This window comes from Rousettus aegyptiacus, unplaced genomic scaffold (assembly GCF_014176215.1).
Source record: "Rousettus aegyptiacus isolate mRouAeg1 unplaced genomic scaffold, mRouAeg1.p scaffold_m13_p_8, whole genome shotgun sequence".
Taxonomy (NCBI): domain Eukaryota; kingdom Metazoa; phylum Chordata; class Mammalia; order Chiroptera; family Pteropodidae; genus Rousettus; species Rousettus aegyptiacus.
In genome coordinates this window covers 43,225,219-43,246,039 of record NW_023416311.1, presented here as the reverse complement: position 1 = coordinate 43,246,039, position 20,821 = coordinate 43,225,219, and the positions used below count along the sequence as shown (strand labels likewise).

The 20,821-nt window shown below is 37.1% G+C and overlaps 1 protein-coding gene across 5 annotated transcripts in view; it reads right to left on the bottom strand.

Annotated features, from left to right (window-relative positions):
• The window catches only part of EPB41L4A (erythrocyte membrane protein band 4.1 like 4A), a 211,479-nt gene that overhangs the window by 52,465 nt on the left and 138,193 nt on the right, over window positions 1-20,821 (bottom strand). For all 5 annotated transcript variants that reach the window (XR_001597196.2, XM_016147164.2, XM_016147196.2 and 2 more), the window contains 2 exons: window positions 20,675-20,752; window positions 15,767-15,888 (listed from right to left, as the gene is read on the bottom strand). Coding sequence is in view for 4 of the 5 variants with exons in the window: in XM_016147164.2 (XP_016002650.2) it covers window positions 15,767-15,888; window positions 20,675-20,752 (200 nt within the window). In the remaining variant the exon portion in view is untranslated. The remainder of the gene's footprint in view (window positions 1-15,766; window positions 15,889-20,674; window positions 20,753-20,821) is intronic.

Sequence of the window (20,821 nt, the reverse complement as noted above, 5' to 3'; positions counted from 1 at the left end):
TTAGCTCTATTTCTCACACTGACCGTACAAAGTCACTTTGCCTTGGTTTCACCAACTTTAGACTGAATACTATGGAAAAAATGGCAGATAGTACAGCAAATTAGCAAAGTAAAACAAATATTTTCTAATGCCACAAATTATGATCAAAAGTAAAATGACAAAAAAAACCATATATAAAAACAGATATAGAAATCTATATACATATACATATATAGATATATATATACATCTCTATATAATATGTGTGTATATGTGTATATAGACATATATATGTATATGTGTGTGTGTGTGTGAGTGTGTGTGTGTGTGTATTTCTTCCTATCATCATGAAAGGTTTTACACTTGGCAGAATACTCATTATATTATATAAAACAAAACTGAATTTCAAAACTCACAATTTGGAAAACAGGTATTTCTGAGTCCAATATCTAATTCATTAAAGTTCGAATGCCTATTATCAGCTCACTCATCCTAAAGAGACAGCCAGATTTCTGCCTTTTTTTTTTTTTGAGTTTCTGCATTCAAATGTCTAAGGGTGGTATTTAAGCACAGTTACCTCTTTATCACAAATACACAGACTTTTAAGTGACTGGTTTGGCTACATGTCAACTATAAGATCAAACAAGGGATTCTACTAAAAAGCTGGAGGGTAGATTATAAAGAATGAGTGTGGATGAGAAAGATGCTAGGAAAATATGTCTATGCATGAATGATCCCTTCCCTGGTTGGTCTGTTTCCAGTTTCTTCTTCCCTGACCCAGCACCCTCCTGGATCCCTCTGCTTTCCTTATGACCAAAATGTGAGTGTCAGTCAGGGAGAAGTAAAGGTACTTTATTCTCTGCCCCTCCACCAGAGCTAGAGAGGCACACCCACTAAGTTAGAGGTGGTCACAGACACCCTTCTTTGTGGGTCAGAATGCCAGGTTCAAAAACAAGAAAAGCATTTCCAAGCCTAAGAAAGCATTTCCTCACTCCCTTAAGATCCTTGGAGTAGAATGAAAGCATTCCACTATCTGAAGAACTTATAGTCTACACCTGGGTATGCTGGAGGGGCTGCCAGGTATGGCAACAGCAGAGGGACACCTATCTTTCCTTTCAGCCCTCTCACATCTAATGACAACACCTATCTGTGAATGGTTGGCTGGAAGCAAGAGGTGTTGCAAATCACTTAGATGCCAAATTTTTCTTCCTGTGATGAAGACACAGTGTGGAGGAAGAGCGTTCAGTAAACGCTCACAGTCTAACCTGGTCGTACTCTTGCAAGCCCCCAACCCCTCCAACAGGGCCACACAATTTAGAGCAACCTATAAAACCTTCTCCAGCCACCTTCTCTCAAACAATTTATGCTCACTCGGTCTAGGGCAAGTAGACAGTGCCATACCTGACCTAAAGTTGGTTCTGTTTCAAAGTGTCCTAGACCACTGCTTTAGAGGTTTTTATTTGATGCAACTGTAACAGTATATAAAGTATATACAAAGTGCATATAATTGTATATTAGATTGCTTTTAAAAGGATTATTTAACAAAGACAAAAGTGGGAAAATTGATTTTTTTCTGCTTCCATATTTGAGCTCATATCTAGGAGGCTTTAACTCAGTGTTCTTCAAACTATTTTACCCAAGTCTTCACTAAATGAATTTGAAAAACTATACACCTCAGTGCATGTATGTAAGATAATAGCTAACATTTTTCATTTAAAGTTTAAATACCACCAAAAGATGCCACTTACAGCTCATAGTAAATATTGACATTTTAAAATGAAACTTTTTCATGACTCTCTTAAATGTATCCAGGGTAATAAAATACTACAGAAATTTGATACTGATAGTCATCCATTTTAAAAGTACATGAAATGAGTTTAGCAGTTAGAAATTTCAAAGCATTCTCTTTTCTCCTTGTATTTGCATTTCAACTCCACCTTCTCTGCAAAAATTTCCTGGAAGTAATGTTTTATGCAAGAAAGTTTCTGTCATCCTATTTTACTTCTCTGTGCCCCAAAAATTAATTAATTAATTAATTAATTAATTAATTAAGTTTTACTTCCAATTACCATATAGCTCTAGGTGTTAAAAATTTCTTTTGAACTTATCATTACAATTATTAATGTTATATTATTAATATACCATACTAATGTTGATAATTATAAAACATGAAAATTTTTGGAAAATGACTCTTAATGAGATTAACAAGGTAGTTTTGTTTTCCCAATGATTATATGGATAATGTCCATTCAAGAATACTATTTTTTGCTATAATAAAACAGTTAAGCAACAATTCCATTCCTACTTTTTATTGTGATATAGTCTCAACACTGAGAAAACTTGTAAAGTATTCTGTTATGAAGACATCACCAAAGTCCGAAAGAACTTGTAAAAATTACATGTAGACATCTATAACTCTACAAGTAATGATATATTATCTCAAATGATTTCAAATGTTCTATCAGGTGACAAATCAATTGGGTCCTCCTTCATTTTGTTGAAAGCCAAAATGAGAAAATGACTTAGAAAAAGATGTGCCACTTGATAATTCAAGTCATTTACTTTGCCAACGTCAACCCAGGAGGTTTAACATTTAAAGACAAAGCAGTGTAACAGAGTCCAGATGGGGAAAAGGGCTGCCTTTCTTTTGATTTGTTTCTCAGCTTTGCCAATTTACCCCTGTGCTCTTGGACAAGTTATCAAACCCTTCTGGAACTCAGTTTTCTCATCAGTAAAATGGAGATATCACAACTACTTATATAGTGATATGGGGATTATATTAGATAATTTATAGAAAGTGCTCGGCACAGTGCTCGGTATTTATTAAGTGCTAAATAACTGTTGAATTATTTTTAGATGACTGAATTCCTCTAGATCAGGGCCAAGTTTTATTCACCTTTCTGTACTCCATGGAATATGGTCTCTGCTGTTTTTCCAGTAACACCAAGCAATTCTTCAACTTTCAGGGGACACTGACTGCATGACCTGAAATTTAATCAATTCTGACACTATTTACCTGGATACAGTGTCATATCTCACAGGTTAAGGGCTCAGCCCTACAAGACTGTCCCCACTTTAAGCACCAACCAAAAGACCAGGTTATTATCTGTTCTTCTGGACAACTGGCTATAAATCAGAAGTCCCTACGACCCCTTTCCCCTCAGTTTGAGTAATCTGCTAGAGTGGCTCAAAAAATTCAGGAAAACAGTTTATTTACTAGATGGCCAAGGAACAGCCATATGGAAGAGATGTATAGGGCAAGGGACACAGGAAGGGGCACAGAGCTTCTGCAGTCTCTCTGAGTGTACCATTCTTCCTGCATCTTCATGTGCTCACCAACTCCTCAGAACCCTGACCTTCTGGGTTTTTATGGAGGTTTCATTACATAAGCATGATTGATAAAAGCGCCAGCCACTGGTACATGATTCAGCCTCCAACCCCTCACCCCTTCCTGGAATCATAAGGTGGGACTATAGGTTTCACCCCCCCTAATGACACAGTTGGTTTTACCTGGCAACCAGCCTCCAATCTCAGGGCTTTCCAAAAGTCACCTCATCAACATAAACTCATATCTGGTTAAAAGGACCTTGTTATGAATAACAAAAGTCATTCCTTTCACCTTCGTTGCTATTATCACTTAGGAAATACCAAGTGTTTTAGGAGCTCTGTGCCAGGAACAGGGACGAACATCAAACATACATTTCTTATTATAAATCACAAGATCACAGGTCTTACGAGAAAGGGGTGTTCAATAAATTCTTGTTGAATGAGAAGGGAAAGGAAAAAAAGGTCATTTATGGTAACTCACTAAAACTATGATATTTAACTTGAATATACAATAGGCCTTTGGTCTTGCTTGCTTTTCTAATTTTGCTGGCTATGCATGGAATGCTAAATGCTCCTAGGAAGAGTAGAAACATTAACTTTTTAGAGAAAATCTAACCAGAACTGCCATATATTAATAAATCTTTTACAGAATGAAAAACAAACATCAGCTTTAAGGCAGAATGGAAAAGTGTCAACAACAAAGGAAAACGGCTTTGAACAAGTGAACAAGCATACATGTGATGTGATCTACCTAATGCTCCTTGTAAAAGAACACAGTTACTGCTTTTCCCCTCTTTGTCAGGTAAAATGTCCCAAAGAACTTAAGATACTTTCTTTAAAAAATGACATGACATAAAAGCAGGTTGACTTGCTACTCCTCAAAAAATGAGCAGAATGTACTGTCTTCTCAAGAATATCTGCATAGAAATCCCACAGAGGGGAAAACAGGGGATGGGTATTTACAAATAATTCTAGGCCTTTCACCTTTTTATTTTCCATTTGCTTTCCAAACATGCACCCTCCAAAGACCTGGCTTCAAATCCTGACACTGTTCTTTTAGCTGTATAATCCTGAATAAGTACTTAATGTTTCTGAGCATCAGTTACCTCAGGGGTAAAATGAGAATATCACCACCCTGCACATGGGTTTCCCAAAAGGATTATATGAAGCAATGCTATTCACTGTTAAGGTGTCAGGAAACCAGCTCAAATTAGAGATTCATCCTAAAGACACAGAAGGATCTCACAGATTGGATATGCCTACTAAGTCTACTATCCTCATCCTCCTCTCAAGGCTACATGGGCCATCCTTCAGTGTTTCTCACAGTGAGTCTATTCTTTCTCTGCAAACCAGCTTCTATGTTCAGAGGTATTCTTGTAACAGCAGCCTTAAAAGGCATGGCTCTCCCCAGGTGAATGACTCATCCTCTGGGCTCCAATTCCAGCTTCTCTGGAGAAGGAAACTGATTGGGTGGTTTCCTCAGGCGCCCCATTCTCACACTGGGAAAAAAGAAGGGGGAGGGGAAGGCCATTGTTACAGAACCTGTTCTGTTCCCTCCACAGGACTCTTGGTTCCAAGACTGGCACAGTGCATGCTCAAGTGCCAACCAGGGTACCTGCTCCTCAGTGAAAGTAGTTATTTCCTCTCTCCCTTGTTTCACCTCTTGTCCCTACACCCTGGACCCCGGGAACTCCAGATATTTTTCACACTGATACCAATCAGTAACTCAAGCAGGGCCATAAAAATCAATCCCAAATTTCTCAAAGTCCAAAGAAAAAGCTGGCAAAGAAATCAATATGAATCCTACGTCTGTTAGTAAAACAAAGGTGTGGAATACTCAGATGCCATCTGCTTAAAAGATCTAACTCAAAAGAGAAGCTCAAACAGGTGACAGATACACCCTCAGACCCCTGAAGAAAGAGGGGTGAGAAATCAGGGAAATTTGCCTAAATGGTTAGTAAAATCTAGGTAAAACCTCAAGAATTGACACTACAAACAAGGGCCAAGGTATATCCAATTCATACTGCTGATTTCTACAAGTTCGAGTAGATTCAGTCTATGGTTATATTCACACAGAAAGTAAAGGCAGAGACAAAGCCATGCAAAGCCCATGATAAAAGACCTCTTTTTTTATTTGTATCACTCAAGATGGCACTAATTTCTAAATGAGAGTTAATCAAAGCTAAAATCCTAGATTCATGTGGTCAATTTAGATGAAGAATAATTTTAAAAACTATATTGACGCGAAAGTTATTGCAATGTCATTCAATTTTGTCAGTAAGAATTTTTTATTTATTATTTATTTATGGTGACATTGGTTATTAAATCCAATAAGTTTCAGGTGTAAGAATTTCATTTGAACTAAAGTTTTAAAGAATCAAGTCCACTTTTGTATACAAAAGTACACACAAAATATTGTGTATTTCCAATAACAAGAATATATATTTTATGACGTGGTAAGATATTTTTCACAAGTCTGTAAGTCTTCTGAAGTGATGGCTAAAAAAAAAAAAAAAAAAAAAAAAAAAAAACCCCAAAAAATAAAGCTTCCCAAAATCTTTTTTTTTTTTTTTTTTTCATACTCAGTCCTTTCTTTCCATTCTGTGACAGGTATGCCAGACAGAAGAGAGAATTTTAGAAAAAAAAAAGGATCTTTAAAGTTTATGTGCCCAATTCCTTTATTTTACAGATAAGGAGATGAAAGCATGGAATGTCGAATGATATGTTACAGATCATGGCCAAGTTAGACCAGGAATTCAAGTCTACTCAAATCAGGTATTTTTTTTTTTTCTCCCACTGTATCAAATGCCTTCTCAAAGCAAAAGCTTATATAATTAGTCAAGAGGTGATCTAAGACTCCCTTTGCAGGAATTCTTACAGTCAGGATGAAAAGAAAGTGGGATCACAGATTTGGATCACATCTCAGTTGATTACTGAATTCTGATTTGCCACCTTGAAGGACAGTCACAAGGGTACTCTCTCTAAAACAGAGTTAACACTGTTAAATTTTCTAGAAATCATCTCCAAATCCACCCATTTGATGACTCTTGGTCAGAATGCCACATACAGGAATGAATGTGTCTTGTGCTCTCACCTTGAAGACTTGGATTATATCTATTAAGATGCAGTAGAAATTCTTAACATTTAAATTTTGTATTATCAGTCTTGTATCGTTTTTCCATGAATTATAATGCACACTTCCTAGCATAACATCAGTTTCCCAAGCTCTGAGCTTTTCAAGAATATCTATTAGAAACTTTAATGTGCATTTGAAATCATTGTGTGAACTTAATACATTCATGACAATTATATGTAGGGCTTTTCTAATGTAAGACAGTAAAAAAAAAATGCTGTTAAAAAATACATAGTAAAAATAAATCTCTCTCCTGCTGATCCCCATTCTTTCAAAAACCCTTCTTAGAGCCACTGATGTTACTAGTTTCTCATGTATCCTGTCTGCAAGTAAATACATATGCGTATCCTCCCATTCTTAAACTGTCTTTTTATATAAGTGTATTATATGCTGCTGCCCATCCTCGCTTTTTGTGTTTCTTGCTTATACTCTATGCTGGAGATCGTTCATATCAGCACAAACATATTATGTTCTTTTTTGTTTTTTCTCTCGACATTGTGGACTCTAACTGACCTGAGTTCAAATTTCAGCTCCAGGACCCTGGACAAGGTCCAGCCTCTGTCTTTTCACCTGTGCATTGAGAGTCATGGCATCTTCTAAATGAAACGAGTGAGATACTATCTGTAGGGGGCCGAGAACAGTGGCAGGCAAGCAGTGATGTTCAGTGAGTGCCAGTTATTAATATTCCTCTACCTTGTGGAACTCCTCAGGAGACCTGGCCTTTCATGGCAGGTAATATGGAACTGTAGAATCAGACAGACACAAATTCAAATCCTTAGGTAGTTTACCATCTCTGTGATGACAAACACAGCAACAGGTCTGCTCATGTGAAAGTGAGGTTAGGAATTAACTTGTGAAATCCCAGACCCAGAGCCCCAGCTTCTGTTTATTCAACAATTCTGCTTCTCCTCTCCAAGCCCTGTCGCTTTGCTCTTTCTTTGTCTCGTTTCCATTGTCTGTTTGACATGAAAAATGCACTCAAGTAGGCCAAGCAGCTAATTATTTTGAATAGGGGAAACCATTAAATGGAAAATGGAATGGTTAACTATGTGAACTTTAAAATTATCATGAATCTCATCATTACTATGAACTTACTGTGAGGAGTTTGTTTTCCCCCCTTCATAGCCTTAGACTATCCAAATGAGACTGAAGAGAAGTGAGCATGGGGTGGGGGGTAAAAATCAGAGAAGAAAAATGGTGAACTAACAGCTACTCTGAAAAGTAGAAACATAGTAAGCAAGAAAACCTCTAACTCAGGAATGCTAATACTGCCTACCAACAGCTGCCCTTGGGGACTCAGAGATCTGCCGGTAGCAGAAAAACCTACTCACAGAAAGCACTCTGACTCGCCCATTCCCCTCATACCAAATCTTCTAAAATAAAGCAGGAGTACCCCATTTCCTTCTGAAGCCCCATTTGCTGTACTTAAATGACTGTCTTTCCACTCATTGCTCTCAAAATTTCACACTTCCTCCATATATTATACTATTATTTTATGTGAAGTTGACGCTACATGGTAAATATAATTCAAAGCCTGATGGGTAGACAGACTCACAGACTGGTCTACACCATGTAAAGAAAGATTTCCTCTTGGTTTAAAAGAAGAAAACTAAAGTATCCCAAGCCTCTATGTACTCAACATGATGCTCTGCCCATTTCAGATGCTATTCCCATGGCATCAACCAGGAGGAAGGGGTAATATCCCTATCTGACGGATGAAGAAATTCGGATGTCAGCTGGTTGAGTCACTTCATAACATTTCACAGTCAGTACATGGCCTACTGAGGCTGAATCCAGATTTATCAGATGGCAGCCCACTAGAGCATACTGCCTCAGTCTGATGTGCTGGTCTCTACTTACACAGCTTGCCTTTCGTCTCCCTTAAACGTATTTTTAAAAATATATTTCTGATCACCACGAGCCAAGGTATGCTTCTTCTGACATCACATCTGACATGATGTACCAATCAGAAGTGCTAAATATGATTATTACTTTCTGAACATTATAATTTCTCAGCAGCTCAGAGCTACATACTACATCAAGTAAAACTGTACTTCACGAAGTATTCCTCTATCTCTCCTGCTTTGGGCTGTACCCACCTCACATCACCAATAGATGCCAGTCAGCTACCCACATGTGAATCATTTGATACAGAGGCCAGAGCTGTGTGGCACTGTCTTCCCCTGGAGTTGACCAACTGACCGACTAACGACAAAGTTCTCATACTCAGTCTTGGAGTGCTGAATCCGATTTAGTGATACTCACAGGGGAGGCTGGAGAAACCTACAGTGAACCCCCAGGGAAGGTGGATAAGCCATTCATTCACACTGAGGAGGCAGTCCTCAAGCCATATCTTGCCCCCAGGAACGTTCGAGTTACCACAGACTTTCTTTAAAATGAAATCAATTGCCAATACTGAAAATTCTAGAAAGTTTCCATAAATATCCAAATTTCATGCTTCCCTTAAAACACTGGAAGATTTGACAACACTGAGTCCACGCTCCTGCACAGAAACAACTGGGTCGGGCCTGAGCAGTAACTATCTGCTTGCACACAGGCATGAATCATCACTCGAAAGTCACTTTCACGACCTCTCCAGCATTGTGTTCACAGCATCTTCCACATATTCAATACAGGAATACCAAAATGTCACCCGGTTTTCCTTTTCAGTTGTCTGAAGACAACTATTTAGTTCTCTCTTCATCAGTGTGATATCTTTAAGAACTTTAAAAGCCACATCAGACGACCACAGCATTATTTATCCATAACAAATAGCTTCACCCATTACTTTTCTTGCAGCAATTATGGATTATAGCCAAATATTCTGGCTTTACTGCCAACTTATAGTACAGACTCTCTTCTGATAAGAACCCACCAAAATGGGTTGCCAAGACCTTGTTAGAGAAAGGGCTGTACAAATAAAATATGCACTTTTCCTTCCTGCCACCTCATCTCACCTCCTGTTTTACCCCAAGCTCCTCAGAAACCATTTAGATTTGCAGGAATGCTCTGGCTGCCTGCCCTGGTGCTGAACTCCTCTGGGTGGGGCAGCAGGCAGGGTGGCAGGGCTCTTGACTTTGGAATGTACTTCCTCATAGAGGTGCCAAGGCCTAACCTTGGCGGATTCTAAACACAATGGCTTTTTAGTCACCAGGGCATTTGTTATTCCTGATTGAGGGGTGAAACAAAAGCTTTTTAAATTAGCGAAGAGAAAACTGAGCGACAGGTTAAGGGGAGTAGTCATTGAGTTTAACTGAATTTCTTTAACTTCAGAAGAGATAAAAGAATATCTTCTAGGGCAATAAGTCATGTATTACAAATTAATGATATAAACTAAAAAAAAAAAAAGCAAAAGTCTCCTTTCAATCACTTTTTAAATTATTATTATAAATGTTAAATGAAAGGGAGAATTTAAGTTGGTAACTCCTGAAACTGCACTTATTAAATTTTATTTTAGAGAGAATACCAGCAGAATTCAATCTATAAATATTAATAGCTGAACTTATTAGTTTTAAAAAAATCTATCTTCTATATAAACCATAATTCCATTTTTGCTAAATACAATATAATCTAATTAAACAAACTTTTTCTATGTGTTGAAATTGACTTTCTACCATTTTAATTGTCGAATTTTTTTTTTTTCAAAAACAGCTTGTTCCTTTGCTGTGCAGCCACCCATGAATGAGCCCCAGAAACAAGGAGCTTCTGAGAGAGGGGGTGCTCTAGAGCTGACAGTGAGGGAGGATGATGTGACAGGGATGGAGGAGCTGCTTGGGGTGATGGGGGAGGGGACAGAGGCCTTAGGGCTCCGGTGACCTAATGACTCACAGGCCAATCCCTCACAGCATTTCCCCACCCCCATTCTGTAGTAGAGCCTTAGAGGGGGACCGGGAGCATGGTCTCTCTCACCAGGCTTGACCCTCAACATGATTTATTGGATTTAGATAATATTCTGATATAAATAGCTAATAATTGATTTACTAGATCTACAATTTTATAGGTTCTGTTGTTTTAATTTGTCTTAAGTTAAATTCTCTTTCCAATCTCACCTTAGCTGAGATAATCTCTCAGCTGCATATTGGTCCTTGGTTGTTACACAAAGCAACCACAGTAGCTATTTCTAATTAATAGTTGTGGACCCTGAGAAAGAAGATGCCTACAAAGAAGGGCTCCTGGTGGTTAACTGGGCTCAATTTTTAAAAAGCAGAGCCTAGTAGCCATTTCTACACAGGGGCCTCTTATGTAAACTGCAGTTCAGGGTAAAGCCTGCACCAAGCTGCCTGCTTGCACTGGGTTCCTGCCATCTGAGCCAGCCCTTAAAAAGGAGTTCCTGGAATTGTGTTTCTACCAATATGACTGAGGCTTTCCTTATCCAATTGGAGGTGTGCAGTTACATCTCCATCAGCATCTTCACCAACCAATCAGAGTGCTCCCTACTGACCAATCAAAACAGTGCTTTTCTTTTTAGCCCAATCAAACTGTGAGGATTTGGAGCCCTCATTTGCATGAGCATGGCTTAATCAAGGACAGGGCAAGGACTTCTTTATATATATGTTGGCTTCCCTCTGGCTTAGCGAATACACTTTTCCTTTCCACTAAAAACTATAGCCTGTGTTTTCGGGCTGGAGCTAAAACACCAAAGACATCTTGCCAGAGCAGAGCAGAGCAGAGTAGAGCAGGCAGAGCAAAACAGGGCAGAGCAGAGTGAGGGCTGCCTTGTAGCCTTGCTGTTTCATAAAGGAGCTATAACACTATTGAGCTATTCCAGGGCCATGCTGTTCTCACAGCTGTGCTGTATCATAATTGAGATTTTTGCACTGAATAGTTTCCTTTTCCACTGTACTCCAATTTGGGGGATTCCTATTGGCATTGAATTGGCACCAACAACCATCAGTTGAAAACCCTAAGTCCAGGATGCTCGCCAAAGGACCTTGCCCTCCCACACACAAAGCAGCCTAGCTTCTCACAGAACTGCCCACCTTCTTGGGGTCTGGTGGGCTGGGACTAGAAGCACAGTGGTAAATGATGTAGTTGAAGACAAGAGTGCCCCCTTCAAATATTCTGCTGCAAGTGAGAATCCCACCATGGCCTTAGGAGTGGGAGATGGCTGAAACTGAGTCTTTACCAGCTGGATTCAACTGAGGCTCAAAGCAGAGTACATGTGAATTAGAGGGAAAAGAAAATGTTACTTTTAAAAAACAGAATAACAGTAATCCCTGACCCATGACGTCCTTCATCTGTACATGACAGCTACTATAACAGTGCATCATTGACATCTGCTAAATGATTCTTCCCCACCCAGACAATCACGCACTGTCAAGAAAAGGGTCATCTCTGGGTCCCTAGAACACATCACAGTTTTGTGAAACGTAGGCCTAAAAAGTCAGGCTGAAAGTAATTTAAAATCAAAGTGAAATGTGTAAACAGAGAAATCTTAGTTTTTAAACCATAGCATTGTTTAATCCTCTTTTTAAAATAAAAATGAAAATACACCATTGTTTAAAATATATGTAATAAATTAGCATGAGTGCTTAAAGATGTCACTGTAAGAACATTCACTTTAGTTATATTTATAGTCTTCCAAATTTGAAACGGCTTCAAAATCCAAGAACTAAAGATTGGTTGAATAAATTATGTCAAGTCTATATATCTATGCAGGAGAAAATTATACAGATCTTAAAATAGTACAGTATAAGAATATTTAAATACTTATTAGAACATATCCATGATATAGTATTCAAAAAAAAAAATAAAGGTTGTAAAACATTACTATATAAGCTTTGCAGAAAAGATATACAAATAACTAAAAGGCTATATAACATAGTGTTAGTACCAGGAGAATGGAATTGAATATGAAAATGTTTTCATTTTAGGAGGGAAGGTTCTAAGTTTCCTAAATTTTCTAAAGCAAACGTATATTTTTATAATAGTAAAAGCGTAACATGTGCTGCATTTTTATAAGATCCACCTGATGCTTATCTCCTAACAAAGAGGTGGTGTGTTTTATTTATTTATTTTTCTGTTTATATATTTGTTTGTTTGTTTTTTATTGGTTTCAGGTATACAGTACATTAGTTAGACATTTATGTAATTTATGAAACAATCCCCCAATTACTCTGTTATCTATCTGGCTCTATACACAGCCATTACAATACTATTGACTATAGTCCCTATCCTGCGCTCTAAATCCCTGTGACTATTTTTTAACTATTAATTTGTACTTCGTCTATGACACAAGGCGGGTGAGGAGTGGGTAGGAGGTAAATGTGAGGGCTCGATACAATCCCAGGTTGCTCTGTGAAAACTGCATTTGACTAGATCTGCATAAGTCATGAGAACAAAACAAAAAACCCTATGTCCCTAAATTAATCAGCTTCTAGAATTTGGGCTTCCAAAGAGAGCCACACAAACACAAAAATGTTACAGAGGCAGATATTTTTATAAGAGCGTATGAGTAGAAAAGGAGCAACCTGAGTGGGTTTGTATAAAAAGCATGTGTGATGCTTCCTGTATCTCAAGTGGAATGAAATGTTGATTTGAAGCAAGGAACACATGAGTAGAAAAGTAGAAATGCTTTTGATATTCTCAGTTGGTCTTCAAATAATGTTATGAGGTATGGTGTTTCAGAAATAAAAAAGGATTTTAAAGTTTGCTTATTGATTATAACACACTGGACTTGATCCAAGTGGAATTTAAGACCTCTCATATACAGAAATAAATACAAAAGATAAAGATATTAAATATTAAGGCTAAAATTTGTGTCCTAAACCACCTACTTATTATGTATTCTTGGCCAAATTACTTTTTAAATTTTAGTTTCCATCAGCCAAATGGGGATAATGAAAATACTTATATGGCAAAGTAATCTATTAAAAATTAAATCATGTTTTATTTTTGCCATTGTAGAACCATCAGAAAGAATTTCATTTTCTCCCAGCCCAATGAGAGGAAGGGACCTACAATCAGATTTAATTTGGCTTTAGAAACAGTAGGTCAGGTGACATTTTCACAGCCAGCAGCAGTATAGAGCAAACTCAAACACTTTCTTCATAGGCTTGACATAATGGTGAAATAAAACAATGGGTGTCATTACGTTACGTCAATTGACATGCAATGTTCAGGTGTCAATTATTGTTATTAAAAATTCCATTTGCAGCTATAATCAACATGACAAGTAATGACAACTGTTGGAGAGGATGCAGAGAAAAAGGAATCCTTATACACTGCTGGTGGGACTGCAAAGTGGTACAGCCACTATGGAAAATAGTACGGAGGCTCCTCAAAAAACTAAGAATTGATCTAACATATGATCCAGCAATCCCTCTACTGGGTATTTACTCCAAAGACTTTTGAAAACCCATGTCCAAAAAGATATTTGCTCACTGATGTTCATAGCAGCATTATTTACAGTGGCCAGGACATGGAAGCAACCAAAGTGACCTACAATAGATGATTGGCTAAAGAAGCTGCGGCACATATGTACAATGGAATATTACTCAGCCATAAGAAGAGATGAAATACTGCCATTTGCGACAACATGGATGGACCTTGAGATAATCATGCTAAGTGAAATAAGTCAGACAGAAAAAGTTGAAAGTCACATGATATCACTTATATGTGGGATATAGACCTAAAAGCAACAAATGAACAAGACAAATGAATAGAGACTCATGGACATGGATGATAGACTAGTGGTTGCCAGAGGGTAGAGGGGAGGTGAGAAGTGTAAGGTATATGGGGTAAAGGGGGTCAAATATGTGGTAACAGAAAGAAATCCAACTATACTAAATGTACTTTAGTATACACTACATATAACATTGAAAGAAGCAAGACACAAGAACACATACCGTGATTCGTTCATATAATGTTAAAAACAGGCAAAAAATTAGTTTGTTCAGGGAAGGCTATATAAATAATAAAATCATAATGAAAGTTTACAGAAATAATTATCACAAAGTCACACAGTGTAAATATATATATATACCTTACTGTTAAAGTATACAACTGAAATTTATTGGATTTTGTCAACCAATGCCACCATAATAAGTAAGGAAGTAAATAAATAAATAAATAAATAAATAAATAGACAGATAGATGATTGATAGATAGATAGATAGATAGATAGATCGATCGATCCATTCACTTCCTATAATACTATAGCAAAATAACCCAGGAGACCTGGGTTTTTCTCCCAGGCCCACCCCTATTTAGCTGCTGGGACCATGTCTTCCTCATCTGCAAAATGGAAACATGCTCTTTGCTTTGCCCTACCTCATAGTGTTATTGTAAGTCTCAAGGGAGATAATATATTTAAAAAGTCTGTTGAGAGTGTCAGACAAGCGTGAGCTATAAGCAAACCACAATCAAAGTCGGATATATCACTTTAGAGTAAAATTCTGTGAGCTCCGAGTATTGAACACGGATTGAAGCTGATTGATTAGGTGGTTTTCTTAAAGAAGTATTCTACATTAAAAACAAAAAATCTGAATAACCCAAATTTCAGTCAGCATTAGAATGGATAAAGAAACTGTCATATGACAGAATACTCAAAGAAAGAAAAATAAATGTACTTTAGTATATACTACATATAACATTGAAAGAAGCAAGACACAAGAACACATACCATGATTTGTTCATATAATGTTAAAAACAGGCAAAAAATCAGTTTGTTCAGGGAAGGCTATATAAATAATAAAATCATAATGAAAGTTTACAGAAATAATTATCACAAAGTCAGATGGGATTTTCTCTGGTTGATAAGGAAGGACGCAGGAAAGATGTGAATAGGTAAATGGGACAGATTCTTGGCTTGCAGGCTATGTTAAATTGTGTGTGTGCGTGCGTGCGTGTGTGCGCGCGTGTGTGTGTTGTGTGTGTGATGTGCATGTGTATATCTATTTTATGCATTTTTCAATTTGTACACTTTAGAAACATCAGAAAGAATTTACAAAAGACCAACAATAACAAAAAACCAACTGAATTCTGTCCAAATTTATCAAATGTTCCTCTTTTTTAAAAAAAGAATATTTATTTTCTAAGAGTTTGTTTCAATTCCAATCAGATACACCCAACTAAGAAATTACTCAGTTGAGATTTTATTTAATCTCTTCTAAAAGAAAGTATAGTCATTAAGCAGGTTATAGTGATTTAAGATGACTACTTGTTTACTTATTTATAAATTCTGACTGCTTAGACATTTTAGGGGTCAAATTAAGAATTCTAGTATTAATAATAATAAAAAAAACAACTACTAGGCTATAGTCACCACTTAAGCATATCCTATACCATCAGTCTAACAGGAAACACAAGTTTATGTCTATGACTTACCAGATGGCTGTGTTTGTGCTGTTCTCTTAGGATAAGTCTTGCTTCGACTTCTTGTCACATTCTGATCTGGCCGGGGAAGTTGAATAGAAAGATCTCGATTCATTTGCAATGCTGTCCTGCCACTTGAAAATGCAACATTTTGATTAACAGGTAAAACCACACAGCCACAAAATTAAACAACAGCTCATTCATAATTATCCACAAAGTATGGAGAGAGAAAAAACACAGAAATTTAACACAGGCCGCAAGCACATGATTTTCATTGCAATGTTACCAAGGAGGTAGTATGAAATTCTTAGGAAAGATTTAGGTTAGGTAGAATAACTATCTTTCAGGAGAAGAAATAGAGAAAGAGGGTCTATTAAAGGAGGAGTAAAGTTTAGATTTAAGTAGAATGCTGGGCTATAAGTAGAGGACGCTGATTGCCTTCTAGCTCTACAAAGGAATAAATTACACAAGGGCAATGACTCTACATGAATCGACATGTCCCCAATATTATACTTAAATAGCAACTCGTAAAGCATCCCCTAAAGGACCACTGCGTGATCTGCTCTCAACCCTGCTATGGCACAATCAGCCATGTATCATGCCCACCTCACCTGTGCCAGATCAAGTGCCCAGGAAGATTGGAAGCAGGCCAAAAACCCCATGCATGGTGCTGCTTCTTTACAGAGCTTGTGAGGATTTAAGAGGGTGAGCTTTCTCAGGGGATGGCCTGTCTTCTCAAGGAATTATATAATTTCATTTGCTGTATTTCAGGAAACACTCATCCTACTGAAAATGTATTCCACAGCTGCTGAATCTGAGCCAATGAATGACCCTGGCTTTCACCTAACATATCAATTAGGTACAAAAAGGAATGCATTTCTGTTTATCTAGCTTGATTCACCTCAAGAGGAATCATCTATAGGAGGACAAAAAGGCTTTGAATAGTGCCAAATGTAGGAATAGCATCCTACATTTATAAAATAAATATTGGTGAATCTCTCCCAAAAGAGATTAAATGAGACTTATAAAGCAAAATTTACCTTTTGCATGCTTCTGCAAAAATTTCCCCTCCTCACTACCCCAACCACTTTTATCAGAAAAATTTTTTAAATGCCTGAAACACTCGTAACAACCTCTCTCTCCTGAAAAGCTAAAAAAAAAATAAAAATAATAAAAATTAAAAAAAATTTAAAAATCCACAGAGAGAGCAAAATTTCATTAATATAAATGGTTTGGAGTATGAGGAAAGAACTATGTACAACACTTTCTCTTGTTATAAGACTCGGGTACTGTGTACCTCATTGCATAGAGGGAAAAATCTCTGTCCTAAAAATATATCCCATTATATGGACCATTGAGGCATTTTATAATGAGATTTTACATTATTATTCAATTTTTCCTCATGGTTTCTCTCTCAGGAATAAAGGAGAATAACAAAATCATATCACAAATTTTATTAAACTATATAGTCCAGAAACATAAACTAATCTGCCACTGTCTATATGAGATGGAGGACTAGAACGAGCTTTCAGACCTCTGGCTGGTCAGTATGGCACAGACTCACTGTTCAGGAGAAAGAACGCAGATGTTTGAAGTTGTAAGCATGTTCTAAAAAACAGCTCTGCTATAACTGTATGGTCTTCAACAGATTATTTTTGAGATCTCCTAGTGCCTTATTTTCACCATTTATAATATATTTCTACTTGTTCTTACTATTTCCCAACAGAAATATCCTTGTACAGTATTTGTACTGTTTCCTTTTAGCATAAAGTATTTGATAACTAGAGAGTTTTATAGTGTCTGGTGGCTCTCCACAGTGACAGTACAGAGTCTTATTCTCATGATCTGCCACTTGCCTTCCTCCCTACATTCTGGCACACACACACACCCCCATTCTATGCTGAGTGACACTCCCAGCAGCCCTTCAGCCCCAAAGTGAGGTTACAATAGACAATCAGTGAGATAGAGAGAAGAGAATAAGACCAGAGACACCTGCGTTCAATTCCCAGCTTTGCCACTTATTGGTTAAAGGTCTTTAGTTCAGTTACTTTATTTGAGGGGGCTCAAATTTCTCATGGGTATAAATGAGGATATGACAGCTCCTTTGGTGGGTCTCTGAGCAGATTAAATAAAGTAACACATGTGAAAGCACCTGACACAAAAGAGGTTCTCATGAGAACTTGTTCTCCCTTCCACGCTTTAAGAAATACGGAAAGCTCATGTGATTTAAATCCTACAAGAGGTCATCTGGGTTTCCAGGGAGGTTTTCTCAGGCCCAATTCTCATTTCTGGAGTATAAATCCTACACAACTTATTCATTCATCAAAACCAGGAGTCCCCTACAAATTTAACAATGGGTAAAGGCAAGGTTAATTTTTTAAAAGGCTTGGAGAAAGAGATAACAGTGTATGACAAAATATTTAATAAAAGATTTAATCAATCTCAATTTCAAATTATTGGTCTCTAACAATAAAACAACAACAGCAAAAGGATTATATCGTCAGATTTCAGCTTAGCCTTTCCTCACAAATTTAATTTAGAATTCTGGAAAGGACTGGCCTTCACATATCACTAAAAATGTCTAATTTTTCCCTTCTTAAGTAATACTAGTTTTTCTAAAAGGTGCTGGAATCTCCTTGGTATTGTGCAAACCTAAAGACACAGGAGAGAGGGTAAAGACTAGAACTCTGTCTTCCTATATCACATACACCCACACACACCCCTATAAACACATATACAACTGAACACACAAATACAGACACACCCACATTCACACACCCCAGCCAGGTGTTACACTGTTCTTCATCCCCCACACTCTAAAAGCCTGCAGGGTAAAAGAGGAGGCTGTCTGCATTTCCAGAGCTCTGCTTTCATTCCAGACCTACAGAATGTCTCGAAAAAAGAGCAGCCATACGATGTTTGTTAAAGGCTGGTTATGTTTCCTCTTTTGACAATTAACAGTGCACATGCTGGCGACCACCCTGCTGTCTGAGACCCATCCCTAATGAAGCCTAGCTCTGGGCAGTGGGATGAAACATGTTTCTTCCTGGGATGCTGTAACTTCAGTGCTTCCTACATACAGACGTGGAGATTTAGGTTTCATTAAGAATTACCAGGCAGTTAACACCAGCCACAAAATAAGAACAGATTTAGCAGAGCTTCCAATTCCTCAAAGGTTACCTTTAATTACTTTCTTGGAAGAAATGATATTTAATATGCAAAATCCAATAACTTCCTAATAATAATTCCCAGTAGCCACACCATTTGCATTTAAATAAATTTGAGAAATCAGGTATGAGTAAATTTATGGAAACCAACTACAGCATGTGTTAAACAGCATAATTACAATTTTAATAGTAGGAACATTAAGACAGATGCCTTTTCACTAGCTTCGTTGCTGTAAAAAGTAGATTTACATATTCTCACTATAACTCTTGAAATGTTTTATGCTCCAAATGGGACAAGAGTTCAAATAGTGACTATTAGCTGTTCTTCTCAATATAAAAGTAAATATTTTCCTTAAATTTCTGATAATTATATCACTGTCTTGGGAAGAAACTTGATAACCTGAAGGTTTAATTTTAGTTAAGCAATGAATACCTTCATACAAATACCAAGAAAAGCTATAATACAATAAAATTTAACTTTTATTTTAAATCATCAAATGAGCAAAGGTCTGAGTGAATAACATGTAAAGACTAATGCACTGAACATTAATATTAATCCCTCTTTGATTGATTATCTCTGGTTTCCAATTCAAGACAAAAAATGTGGATTATAAAAGAGAATTAAAATCTGGCATACCACTGCTCTGCAAACACTTCACTAGGCTTTATTCTTAAAGCTCCTAGGTAAGCATCTCATTCAGTAGTATCCCCACTGGAACTGAGAGGACAGTGGCCCCACCTGACCAGCATCTCTGTACCCAGCTTGGGTTTTGCAGGGCCTGGAATTTGCCTCACTGCCTGAATGATACTGTAGCTCTCTCTAAAGGCAGAGGAGGTTAGATCTGAATCTTTGTATCTCTAGGCACCCAATACCATGCCTTTGTACATCACAGGCTCTCCACTTAACAGAAGGAATTGAAACAAAACAAATTCTCTTTCAAAACATAGAAGCCTCCAATACATGAAACAAAACAAATTCTTTTCAAAACATAGAAGGCTCCAACAGAAGGCTCCGACTTTTAATGCTGATATTAGAAAAAGATACAAGCACCTGCCTAACTATCGAGCTTTTCCTGCAACACACTAGTGGTTAAAAAGCATGAGCATTGGAGTGAGACCTCACTTTACTATTTCCTAGCTGGGTTACTTTGACACGTGACATGGCCTCTCTGAGCCTTAATTTCCTCAGTTAGTAATGAGAATAATATTAAGATCTGTGATAATTAAATGAAGCAACAAATGGAAACCATTTATCACAATACATGGCACTTAGCAAACATTTGATAAAGTTTAACTGTATTTGTTAGCATTAGCATTACTACAAGTAGGCCTTATACTACAGAAAACATGATTTGATCCCAAATACAAAGTATACATTGTGTTACAATAGGGAGCAACTGAATACCCTATGAATACTAATCAGCTAGTATTCAAAATACCTATTTTGTTTCATAATCAGAACATGATTAGAAATAAGTGACATCCGCATCAAAATAAACCTCTGAAGATAATACTACATTCTAAAAGTTCTAAGTTAGCCTAGCTAATGCAGACATTAAGTATAATTAAACCTAGAAGATCATTTTTGTCAAAAAAAATTTTTAATGAACTATTATGCTTAAGAAATTTGTTGGCACTGTGGAAAAATAAGAAAAAAATTAAATCTCAAACTTTAGTGTGCATATATGTGGACAGCTAAATTAATTTTTTTTTTTATTGACACTCTCCTCCCAAGGGAAAAAACACCATTTACCTATACCGGTGCTTGTAACTCAGGGATCCAAACTTGCTGAGTTTTCTTGACAATGAATTCGATTCATTTTCTGGCATTCTGATTCATTTTTTTAAAAAACAGATAAAGACTCATAAATACAGATACTTGTGCAACACGAGCAAAAGC